This window comes from Plectropomus leopardus, chromosome 13 (assembly GCF_026936395.1).
Source record: "Plectropomus leopardus strain MGB_pleo_1.0 chromosome 13, ASM2693639v1, whole genome shotgun sequence".
Classification (NCBI taxonomy): Eukaryota; Metazoa; Chordata; class Actinopteri; order Perciformes; family Serranidae; genus Plectropomus; species Plectropomus leopardus.
In genome coordinates, this window is record NC_142188.1 from 6102673 (window position 1) to 6115275 (window position 12603).

The 12603-nt window shown below is 38.1% G+C and overlaps 1 protein-coding gene across 4 annotated transcripts in view; it reads right to left on the reverse strand.

Moving 5' to 3' along the window:
• Positions 1–304: 304 nt before the first annotated feature.
• Positions 305–12603, reverse strand: part of rtn4b (reticulon 4b) — a 42379-nt gene continuing 30080 nt past the window's right edge. For all 4 annotated transcript variants that reach the window (XM_088086862.1, XM_042502790.2, XM_088086863.1 and 1 more), the window contains 6 exons: positions 8561–8768; positions 6232–6370; positions 2309–2378; positions 1976–2022; positions 1261–1319; positions 305–418 (listed from right to left, as the gene is read on the reverse strand). In XM_088086862.1, the coding sequence (XP_087942988.1) occupies positions 376–418; positions 1261–1319; positions 1976–2022; positions 2309–2378; positions 6232–6370; positions 8561–8768 (566 nt within the window). In that variant the 3' untranslated portion in view covers positions 305–375. The remainder of the gene's footprint in view (positions 419–1260; positions 1320–1975; positions 2023–2308; positions 2379–6231; positions 6371–8560; positions 8769–12603) is intronic.

Consider the following 12603-nt stretch of genomic DNA (forward strand, 5'->3'; position numbering starts at 1 on the left):
ACTCAAGATTTAAACGTGTTTCTGTGAGTTTCAACGTCTCACAGAAACAAACGCTTCAAACTTGATATTTAGAAGTGTATAAAAAAAAAAAGGTGCATCATCGAGCCGACCTCGGTGTCGTGAACCTCAGCTGAACTCCGACCTGCTTCAACATTTCCAGAAAACACAAAAAAAAGGAATTCTGAACTGGAAAAAAAGTGTTTTATTATTTTGACAAATAAAGTTAGAAGGGCTGCGTCCACGCCAGACCCCTCCTCGCCGCCTCCAGCCTTCCTTCATATCCACCCCCTCCCCGCCTCACCCGCCTCACCCTCCTCCCTCCACCCTTCTTCCTTCTCAGGACGTCCTGAATCCAAACTCTGACTTGTCGTTGCTTCACTCTGCTTTACGTTTCATCCCGGGAACCTTCGCCTGAATCCTGCAGAACGACAGAAAGTTAAAAAAAAAAAAAAAATCAAAAAGGATTCAAAGACAGAAATTGTTTAAAAAGAAGTTAAATCTTTAAAATCTTCAATAATTTAGGGATAAAATAAAGATTAAAAATAAATTAAATAAAGAATTATTAAAATTAGACAAAGCCTACCAAAATAAAAAAAAAAAGACTAAATAAATGAATATAAATAAATGACATAGTATGCCATTTAATGTACCAAAAATGGTATTAAAATAAATGTAGGCACTAATTAACAGACAGAATGTGCAAACGTTGATATTTCAGATTTAATTTGCTTTTTTTTCTCTATTAAACTTCTTGTTTACTTATCTATATTTATTCATTTTTACATTTAATTATGTAATTTAAACTTCACATTTTAGTCAGATTTGAACAATTAAAGCTTAAATTCATTTTTAATATTATTTTGGTACATTTAATGGCATATTAGTCCCTAAATTCAGCCATGTATTTACCTCCGTACTTCATACATTACTACAGTAAAAGTAAACATACATCACCAACACCAAGAAAGTTGTGACGTTGTGTAAAACGTGAATAAAAATAATATGCAGTAATTAGCAAAAAAACGTTTTGACCTTTAGGACCAGTCATGAAGAAAAACCAAAAACAGCTGTTCAGACGTCTCTGTCCACATTCACAGATTTTTGTCTCCTTTCAGTTTAAAACCAGTTGGCTCGTTTGCGCCACCATCTGGTCAGCTGTTTGGCTGCTTCTTCTTGGTCTCAGCAGGTTATTAATAATCATTTTGGTGTTTTTGTGTCCACTCAAAACACTTCTGGAGGACAGACGGACACAATACTTACTTCCCAACGATGTCTTTGACCTGGTTGTTGACCAGAGCCAAGTAGTGGTCGATCTGAGCCTGAAAACACAAACACACAAACGTCAGGATTTTACTTCAGTACAGAAAAAGTACAGTACAGTACAGTACAAGTACAGTACAGTACAGTACAGTACAGTAAGGTAAAAGTACAGTACAGTACAGTACAGTAAAAGTGCAGTGCAGTGCAGTACAGTACAGTGCAGTACAGTACAGTGCAGTACAGTGCAGTACAGTACAGTAGAGTGCAGTATAAGTGCAGTAGTGTAACAATGACCAGACTGAACTCTTCACTTTTAAACTAATCAGCGTGGACACAGATTAATGTCGACTGTTTCTGTGTCATTTTATTTGTGCTTTTAATTTTATTTTTCTGTTTTTTAACACAGCTCGCTCTCTGGGACAAATAATAACATTTAATTAAAAGTCATTCTTTTAGTTTATTGTGTGAATAAACAGACAGATAAAATAAAATAATATAAAATAATTGTGTGTAAAGTGTAATTAAACTGAATCTAGAGTCCACCTGGACCCATTACAGACACACACAGCTGTCAGAAAACGAGCAGAAAAGGGAGCTTAATTTAAACACATCTCTTAAAAACAACAACAAAAACAAAAACAGGTTCATTTATTCATTTCTGTGTAAAAACACCATCAGGAAACGCTGAAATAACGGCGAGGCGTGTGGCTGTTACCTGGTGTTTCTCATAGATGATCGGGCAGGTGAACACTCCGATCAGACCTGAAGAAGACAGAAGAAGAAACGATGTTTGACTGCCTGCTGCTTCCTGTTAGTCGGATAAAAACACTAAATCACAGAGAAACTAAAACACAGATCACAGTTTAAAGTTACTGTCTTTCACATTTCATGTTCTTTCAAACGACTCTTCAGCCAAAACAAGTCAGCGCGGCTCCTAATTTCACCAGCAGATGGAGCCAGAGGAAGAAAGGTGACATTTTTAAATTGCTAGCATCATTTAAAGCCTGCACGGCATGATGGGAAATGAAGGCCTGATGTTGACACTCACACAGAATAAGAATAGTGAGCCCGTTGAACAAGGAGCCGACGTAGGTCAGAATCCACATCAACACAGCAAACTGCAGAGGAAAACAAACAAATTCACTATTAACATCAAAAACAGCACGATCTGAAATAAAGGATGTGATATTAAAGTGTGAAAAAGTGGATTTCACTTTTTATGGAAAAACCTTAAGAGGCCGAGCGTTAAATAACGGATAAGACGGATGTTAAGCCGTCCATTAGACAGAATAACCGACATTAAAGGATCAGCAGCATGCATCTGAAATATACGGAGTCCCGTTATAAACTATGAACAGGATTAAGATTTATCACATCAAGTGAATTTTTGCAGAACATGTAGTTTGAGTTTGTGTGTTTTTTTTCTTCTTTTAAATACTTGTCATTTTTTGCATTTATTGCAATGAATATACTTCATTTTATATAGATGACCATTTATTTACAGAGAAGTATTCTTGCTTTGATTTTTTCTCTTTTTAGTTTTGTAGTAACGTAGTAATAATGTGCTACGATTGTAAAAAGCTGCATTTCTACAGCATGGAAAAAACCTGATAATAAAAACAATTATTTGTTATTTCATTGTGTTTTTTATGGGTTTAAACCTAATAAATGCAGCATTTAATAGGCAGCTCTTCAGTGCTGTTAATCAGTAAAGTTCGTCTCCAGTGGTAGTAAGTAAAGTAAAAGTACCATACTTAGGTTAAGTACAAGTGCCTCAAAATTGTACTTGTGTATTTAAATTTTACTTTACACTTTAACTCCACTACATCTCAGAGCACCACGATTCATATTCCTGTGACAAAAAAATGAGTCACGCATTAAAACTCAAAAAAATCAGTCACCGTGGAAACACACCGAGACACTAAAAGAGCAAATCTAAAAACTGATCAGACCGAATCAATGTTTCTGAGACGAGCCGCCTGTTCCTCTTTATAAACAATCAAAAATATCTGAAATCAAATATCTCGGCCGTGTTTAATACTTTTATTTATACGACTGCGCTCATCCCTCTTTTAAATATACTGATAGCTAATAAAACTATTTAGAGCTCTGTGCAAATGTTTATTTCAGCTTGTGTTTTATTTCCACAGATTGTTGATTATTTCTTTCGGTTATAAAATAATTTCACACACAGAGTTCACGGCTGAGATCTGAGAAACCCCTGACATCAGATTATTTAGTATTGGGCTCAGTGATAAAACTACACTTGCGGCAATGCTAATAAAAATGACAAATTTCAAAGCAAAAGCCCAGAACGACACCAGAAATAACACAAGTCACGTCTTTATGCTTTGATGGCTTTGGGATGAAAAACGTCACTTTGAATGGGTTTCAATGGTGATTCTTTGGCACTTAACAGTATGAATGTAGCGACTGTTTCCATGTAGCAGCTGAGCTGGAAAGACTGAACAAAAATACACAATTTTGCCAAACGTTACAGCGTATGTATGAACGCAGCCAAAATTAACAAAAAATGAAGAATGGAAAGTGTGTAAAAAGGGTTAATCCACACCATCATCGTTACATTAAGTCAGATGTTTACATCTACGTGTGTTTCAGTGATTTTTTTATCCCAAAATAAATTCAAACCAAAGCCATGTTTGCACAGTTAAATGTTTACGTGATTTTATATTATATATTAATAAACTAAATTCTAAAGTTTGACCGATAATCCCTCAGAGAAAACTCCTCAGACTGGCAGCATTATCAAAATATATATTGAGATTAATACAAATATTTAGAAATATACAAAAAAAAACTCATATTTTTTGCCACATGGTCCAGCTCTTATTTTGCGCTGTACTTTTTATGTTAGTTTTTAAATCATCTTTTAAAACTTGCCTCAGACTGTCTGATAAGATATTAATTTTAGTGTGATATAAAAAGAGAAAAGCAGAACCCCTCACACTAAAGGCCTGAAAATAATTTCAAGTTTTGGCTCAATAAATGTTTTTAAACAAGAGTCTATTATCTAAACATTAATAACCAGTTCATGAAAACAAAAAATCATTTCAGCACTAAATCTAGGACCTATTTTTTAGGCGACATCACAGCGTTCGAAGATCCAGATGAGTAACGTTTGAAAAAAAAACTAGTAATAAATGGACTTTAATTCTGAGTCCAGTCAGAAAATGATGTTTTTTGGTGTTGAAACCTTCGTCTGGTTTGTTTCTGCGGGTTGAAACAGGATCAGGATGCAGAAACACATCTGATTGTTGTGTGACGCTGAGATTTAATCCCTGAAGCAGTTTTAATATGAGCTCTTACTTCGCTGTGACATAATGCGACAGTTTTCTGCTCGTGTTGACGATGAACACGGAAACAGCCCCGAGCCGACGTGGCTGCCAGATTAGAGACCAGACAGTTTAAACAGTTAGATTTCTGACTGGAGGCTCGTGACCGAGGATCGTGACCTTTTAATGAGCCGCTGGTGTGTTTATAAACTGATGACAGGAAATTAATCTCAAGCAAAAGAATAACAGAATATTGCAGAATGCGTCCAGACATAAACGCCTGTGATTTGCGGAGAATTTGAAAAACATTCCCGAGGCTCGATCTCGCTGCTGATGGGATTAAAGAATCACACTCTTTACCCTCTAAGGGAAGTGTGATACTCGCAGGTCTGTATTTGGACTGCAGGTTTGGGGGGTTGAGGCAGCGAGGTGACGACAGGCCTCTGACAGCTGCACAGCTCCGAGAGCTCGTCTGTTACCGACTCTGATCCACAGACACATTAACCCGCTGGAGGTGCCGCCCATTAACACGGCCGAGACATTAAAAAACTGAACGCACAGCAGCTCCACGTCTACGAGAACAGACGGCAGAATATTTTAATAGGAAGGAGCATAACTGATAAACACTGATATGATCGTATGAAGCCATGAAACACAGAACAGCGTTTAGAGTTTTCTCTGTGACCTTAAAGGACCTGGAAAGTTGATGAGCGTTTGGGGGCCCTCTGGGATCTGGACTCTGAAGGGCTGACACTCCAGCTCTGGGACTGAAGTTAGGCGAGGTTAAGGTTTGTTTTAGGTCACAATACGGTTATTTTCTTTGATCTTTTTCTTAAATACATCTTTCGTTTATGGTTCATTAATTCCTGTGTAGCAGCTAAAGTTTGCTTCAGCAGTTTTTTGCAGGTTTGTATATATTTTTGTTCCTCGTCTGTTGTGCTGATACACGGTTGTTTCTCGAAAATCACTTAATAGACGGCACAGTAGTCGTGTTGAATGATCGTTTCTAAGATGCATCGCGATGTGAACGCTGACGATTGTGCATCGATGCAGCGACAGCACATGATCAATTACAGCCGCGCAACATTGATTTTCCAGCCGCGGCTGGATAATAAAGTTCTACAGTTCAAAAGTGTGAGACGTTCAGGACGTTCAGGACGTTCAGTGTCCTTTCTCAGAGCAGAAGACAGCTGCTAGCAGCGAGACTGCAGAGACAGTTTTGTTTTTGGAATTGAAAAAGGGGGATTCATATTTATTTTATTTTTGCATGTATCTATAATGAAAAAGTAGCCAGGTGCATTAATATCAAATATTGATGAGTGATGCATCATGGGATCGAATCACTGACTTGATAATTGTAATCCAATCAATCGTGAGACCAGTGAAGAAGCACAGCTCTAAAATATAGATTTTTTTTTATAAATAAAGGAGCATAAACTGACGCTGCGGTGGAGGACGACCTCACCAGCAGAACGACGACTGCGCTCTATTACCAACACAAACATGGACGCCATCCGGCTGCTAGCACTTTTTATAAGCACATTCAGCGCGTTTGTACTGAAAAAGCCCCCAAAAATAATGAAGGGCTCTGGAGTTTGATTGAGATCCTGGGAGGGGAGACACAGAGGACTGGAGCAGAGACGACTTCAGGTAAAAATGTCCGTCCACGGGCTCTCACCTTGATGGAGTCGACGAGGTCCTCGACCAGGAACAGGCGCCTCAATTCACCGATGATCTTGTTGAGTTTGGCCAGAGCCATGTCGCTGTACTTGTGGACCATATCCTCGGACAGCGCCACCTCCTGGTCCAGGTACTGCCTGCGGGGGACGGCAGAGGAGCAGAGACAACGACGATGACTTTATCAGCGTGGAAAATGTCTCGATCAAACACAAGTTAAAAATGTTTACATTTGGCTTAAGCGCCATTTTTTTCACACCTGCTGACATTTCACCAGAGTAGCCCTCCACCTCCTTATGTTTAATATTCTTATTTTCCTTAATTAATCAGAAAAAACAACCATACTCCTTCAGAAATCAGATCTCACTTTTTCACACTTAATTACATTGTGAACTCATGGTAAAACATTTAATTCAAACATCTGTCTGCTTCTGTATTTTTGAATGTTTGTATTTCTAAATATTTATTCATTTATTTATTTATTTCTCTATTCTTTTTGCTGCTCTTCCTCCATTTAACTGTTCTTTATCTTTCTGTATCCATGTTTTAATTTATTTACTTGTTCATTTCTCTCTTATTCATCTGATTTTATCTTCTTATCTTTGTTTTATCCCCACTGATGTGATCTTCTCTTTTATTTTATTTTTGTCTTCCCTTATTGCTCTTATGCTTATATTTTCTAAAGCTTTACTCATTTACTACTTTAATTACCTTGTGACATCTGCCCGTTTTTTGACTTTTCTTTGCTTTATTCTTGTTGACTTTAGTGTTTACATTTTGTTTTTGTCTTTTTGTTTGATTTTTCTAGACGTTTCTCTTGTTGGCATGTTTGTTGATGTTTATTATTTCCTGAGTTCCTGTCATTACTTTTTCTGTGAAATCACGATATAAACATCTGTTTTTCAAAGGTGCTATTAAATAAAGTTTTTATTATTATTAAAAATATCCTGGTATACTGTAATACCTTGATACAAGCCTAGCATATACCACAAAGAGTTTTACCTCAAAACATAACTTCCAAAATGATGCCAAATGTTCGATAAAATCACTTTAAGATCTTTGCAGAAATGTTGAAACAAATTCTCCTGCTTCTTTTACGCAGCTTTCCTTTCTCTCAAAGAGGTTCAGAAACTGTAAAATCTGCAGAAATCGGCTTGTAATGTGACTCTCTGAGCTCACCATTTTCTCCAGCTTATGTTAATCTGAGCTAATTGGCCTCCGATGTGCGAGGTCAGTTTGCAGAGCAGCAGGTGAAAAAACACGCAGTAAGAAGGGTTTGAAAAAGAGCCAGGAGGGAGGATGAACAAACCAACAACTAACCAACACAACGTGGAACCAGCAGGATCACTCAACAGCCGCTCGGTAAAAAGCAGCTCAATACTCTGCCGGAGCAGAGATGTAGTTGCTTATAGTGTTGCTAAAAACCCAAATAAACTCGAGGCTGAAGGGTGTTTTTAAAACCATCACAATACAAAATTAGAGATGAATAGCACGTAATCTGGAGCTGACACACATTATAACATCAGCAGACTGCCTGCAGCATCGACTGATAATTAGGATTAATCAGGTCATTGATTTCTGTGATGTGATTGGCTGAGCTCAACCAAAAAAAAAAAAACATGGTGAAAAAGTCACTGAGCAACTTGGTTAAAAATTGCTGCACAAATTGCAAAGAATAATTACATTATTTTTGAAATCTAGGGAAAAACTGTATTTATAGTTATCATAATTCCATATTAAAATTATATTATATTATATTACTTTCTTTCTTTTAAACTAATTTTCAGGTAATTTTCTTGTAATTGTTGCTTATTTCTTGCATTAGTATTTCTGAGACTAACAATGTGACCAAAAAGTGTCAACATGAGATGTGAGAGCTACATTAATCAATTTTTGTCCAATAACCCGTATCTGTAAAGAATGACATAATATATTATACCTGATAAAATTACAGATTTTAAATTATGTTAAAGAAATTTTCTGTTTTTTTAAACACTTATTCACTTTCTTTTGGATTTTTTTTTTTTTTTTTTTTAATTTTCAGGCAATTTTCTTGTACTATTTAATAATTTCTTGTTAATTTCTGGGTTATTTCTTCTTTCCTTGTTCCTTGCCTTTCTTCCATGTTTTGGAAGAAATCAAGCCAATTTGCTCAGGTTTCAAAGGGCTAAAATAGTTATTATTGAAAGAAAAATATCAATTTAACAGCTAAAGGAAGGCTAAATAAAACTAGGTGTTTGTGGTAAAATAAAGTTATTTTAAAGAGGAGTAAATCATTCGGTGCCGTCCTGACGCTGATAACTTCCTGCCTCTCTCTCTCTGGCACTCACTTGAATGGGTGTCCCTCATCTGACTTCTGGATGGCCTGCAGGATGCCTTTGTATATCCTGAAGCAGATGGTGACTGAGAGCAGAGCCAGGCCGATGTAGGAGCAGACGCTCACGATGCTGCAAACCGTCAGGGAGAGGAGGAGCAGCAGGGCGGCGCCGAACACCACGCCCGTGGTCTTCACATCACGCCAGTAGAGGAGATCCACCACTGCAGGAGGAAGAGGAGCGACGGTTAGTGTCAATCATGCAGACAGGACGAAGCCTGGAGGCTGTGCAGCATTAATGCTACGTTTAATATTGAACTATTTTGGCTGTTAAACTGCAACAAAAGGGAGTCGGAGCATTTTTAATTTAAGGCAGTATTGAGTTATTATCAGAAATATTTTATTTGTGGCTCAAATACTTAAATTACTTTTATTGTGCTGTTATTATGGATATAAAAACTTCTAATTATGGAAAAACATGCTTTTTTGTCATTGTTAAAGAGTTAAAAATTTATTATTAACTTGTCATTTAACATTAACATCAGCAGGGCTGGGCGATATCGCCTTAAAATAAAATCTCTGATTTCTTTCACACCAAACTCGAGTTACAATTTCAATCTATTTTTTCCCCTCAAAGAATTCCTCAAAACAAGTTATTCTCTGATTTTAGCAATGAAAATTTAAAAAGGCAAACTTAAAAATGTGGAGGGCTTCAAATCAGGATCACATATTGTAGAGTTTTGCAGTTGAAACAGCTTGAAAATGGCCAATTCTGAAGTCCAACAACCGTCGTCCAACGTCAGTTCCATGTTCATTGGCATTGACACTTCCTGTCATGTTGTCGTGTGTGTGTGTGTGTGTGTGTGTGTGTCTCTAAGAGGTAAGCTTGGGAGGAGGGTGCAGCCCACTATGAACTACGGAAGCTCAAAGAGAGCGGCGAAGCAAGTTAAAGACAAAATCTAGATTTTCATTTTAAAAATGTTCGATAAAATCAATGTATCGCTCAGCCATGCACATCAGTGAACTTCATTTCTATTTTCATGTATGGTTTTTTTTTCTCCAAGGAAATTGTAAAAATTTGTAAATGCCACCAGAGCCTAAAATCAACGAATCATTAAGTCAAGTGTTGACTCTACACTGGCGTGAGCGTTTTTCAGGCTAGCAAAACATCCAGGCGCCAACTATTTACTACTATACCACTATAATTAATAAAATAATTCATCATTCTGCTGTCCACTCAGTTATATTTAAGTATTCTCATTTTCAGGACTTACATTTCTGAGTGTGTAATTCAAGCACCGTGTACGCGCTCTGTCGAATACATACGATGAGATCAGAGATCACGAGATGGTCGCGGGCCGTGAGACTCAAATGAATCAGTGTTTAGTTTAAGTGTCCTCGGGGAAAATCTGTTTCAAACACAGTTCCTGCCTTCACTCTGACAGCTTAAAACTCAAGTCAAATTTTCTGCCTCAGTTCCCGACCGTCACATGGTCGGTGCATGTGAGGGTCTGGAGGTGGAGCATCCTCGTGTCTCCTCCATCAGTGAAGTTTGTGCTGCGGCTCTGCTGCAGGTCAGAGGTCACACACTGTCATCCCTCTCTGCAGCCTCTGACTCACAAACTTCCTCATCTCTGCGCCTTCTGGACTTTTCCACTTTCATCCTGATGCCACACTGACAGCTTCAAAGTGACGTAACACCAGCTCCGCCGGCACTTTTGGAGGTCATCGGCTTTGACTTTTGAGCTTTATTTTATTATTTTGTCCAAAAATCACAAAAAGTCCACCAAAGCTCACTGTTGATGTTATGACAGGTTTGATTCAGACTGCTGTGGATAAACACGCTGACTCCTTCAGCCAGATATCTGATAAAGAACAAAACTGCCTCTAAAACTTTTGAGAAAAACAGTAACGATTAATCTTAAAGAAAATACATTTCTTAAGAGGGACTTTGAGATTTTGAAGTTAATTCTGAAACTTTTTGGCTGCATTTTGCACCTGTGATTAGAAAACAGCAAATATTAAATTGCTAAAAAAGCATTTTTATGCTACAGAGCAACATGGAGGAAAGATACAAACGCTACAGAAATAAACTACGTCATCAAATGTTTTTAAAGCGGGGCTTTTAGCAACCGCACAAACCACAGGAAGAGTCAGTTATCTGTCACCTTTAAATGGATCCACCGACCAGACGCCACCAAAAATGTTCACTGAACAGCAGCGTTTCTAAAAAAGCTCTGGCAGTGTTGGTGGTTGACATTTCTAAAACTGCTTCACAATAAAAGCCTGTGGATGGTTTGCTGCGCGGTCAGCATCTCTTGCTGTGATGAAGCACAGTGGCTGTGAAAAACTGCTAATGTACTGCTGGCTGATTTCCATCCAGTGGTGCAATGATTAATTTATTGACAGAAAATGTATCTGCAACTATTTTTAGTACATTTTCAAGTAAAACTGCTGATGTATCTTTGAGTTTTGTTTAGGGATGAGCTTAAGTATTCAAGTACTTGATGTGTATGCCAGTATTTGTTTAGTGTACAGAGTATTCTTTTTTTTTCTTGTTTTGGGAAAAAAAACATAATGAATAGAAAAGTTAGGTGACTATGTTCTTTATCAAAAGTTTACGTCTTCTGGATGACATCCAGTACTGCTTTCTATGAATATCTGCACGCATCATAGCTAATCTCTACAGTCTGTGCAGCCAGAAAGGTAAGCTAACCCAAACCCTTCCCCAGTATTTGTTTGGGTGTTAATTTCCGACCCTACTATTGCACAAAATTTTTCTTTGCAAGTACCCGATAATAATTTAACGCGAGTCCTTGAATATGGAAATTACTTCTCTACTTCTCCATCTCTAATTTTGTAAAACCTGACAAACCTGATTGTGGTGGGCATGTTTCACCTTCTGATGTTTTCTTTTAAAAAAAATTAATGGATTATGAAATATTCAACATTTGTAGCACCACCTGTGCTACAAAATTAAAGCAAAATTTGCCATATTTATCAATAATCAGCAATATCGTCGTTAGCTCAGAGGCAGCACCGTTACCACACCAACAATGTATTTAAACTTGGGTATGATTGAAAAAGAAATACTAGAATTTCCTAAAACATCTGTCCAATATTGATTTTGGCATCAATCTGGTTCTATTTTCAGGAAATTATCAATTTGATTATGAAATTATTTAGAAAAACAGCCAAAAACACAATGAGTGGCAGCAGTTATTTTGGGGTCTCTCTGACATATGGGTGCTGCAGGGAGCTCCTTCACTCTCTAAGGACTCAGATAAACGGGTGGCGGAGGTGAAGGAGACGGAGACGGTGGGTGAGGGGTCGGACTCTCCTGAGAGACAGCTGAGCTCATGATCTGAGTCGCTCGCTGAGCATGCTTATATTTCACCAGGGAATTCCAGGCAGGTCAGCGGACAATATTAGCAGTGAAGGAGTCCTGGGTCTCCTGCAGGCTGACGTCGCTCACAGCCGACACATGCTGTACTCTGTGGCTCTGAATGACGAGAGCGTGTCCAACTGCACGCTGGAATCTCACAGTTTAATGTTTCTGCCTGGCTTATCGGAAATTACAGCTACAGAGCCGTCATAATTAAGGGCTCACTTTTAAATTCACGATCAGCATCACAGAGCAATACACAATAAGTCTCACAGTCTTAGATACATCCAGAGATAAAGAGTAGTTGCTGATAAGCAAAGCAGCATTAAAATGCAAACCGAGGCCGCAGCCGACGCACAGAGAGACAATGGCAGGTGAATGCTGGTCAGCACCACAGGCCGACTGACCGGCCGCGATACGTTTGGCAGCTGACCAAAATATTCAAAAGCCAATAAATGAGCTTAAGGGGCTAAAAACCTCAAATCAGATTTCCTGCGATAAGTTGTTGCCAAGTGGACAAATCCGACTGACTGCTTCGACTGTAGGAAACCTGCACGTAATTCTGCAGACATGAGCGGCTGATTTCACGCATCTCTGCAACTCAAAACAACTGCCAGTTTTCTGACTGGAACACAAAATATGACAATAATAACCAGCACTGAAGCCCACCAATG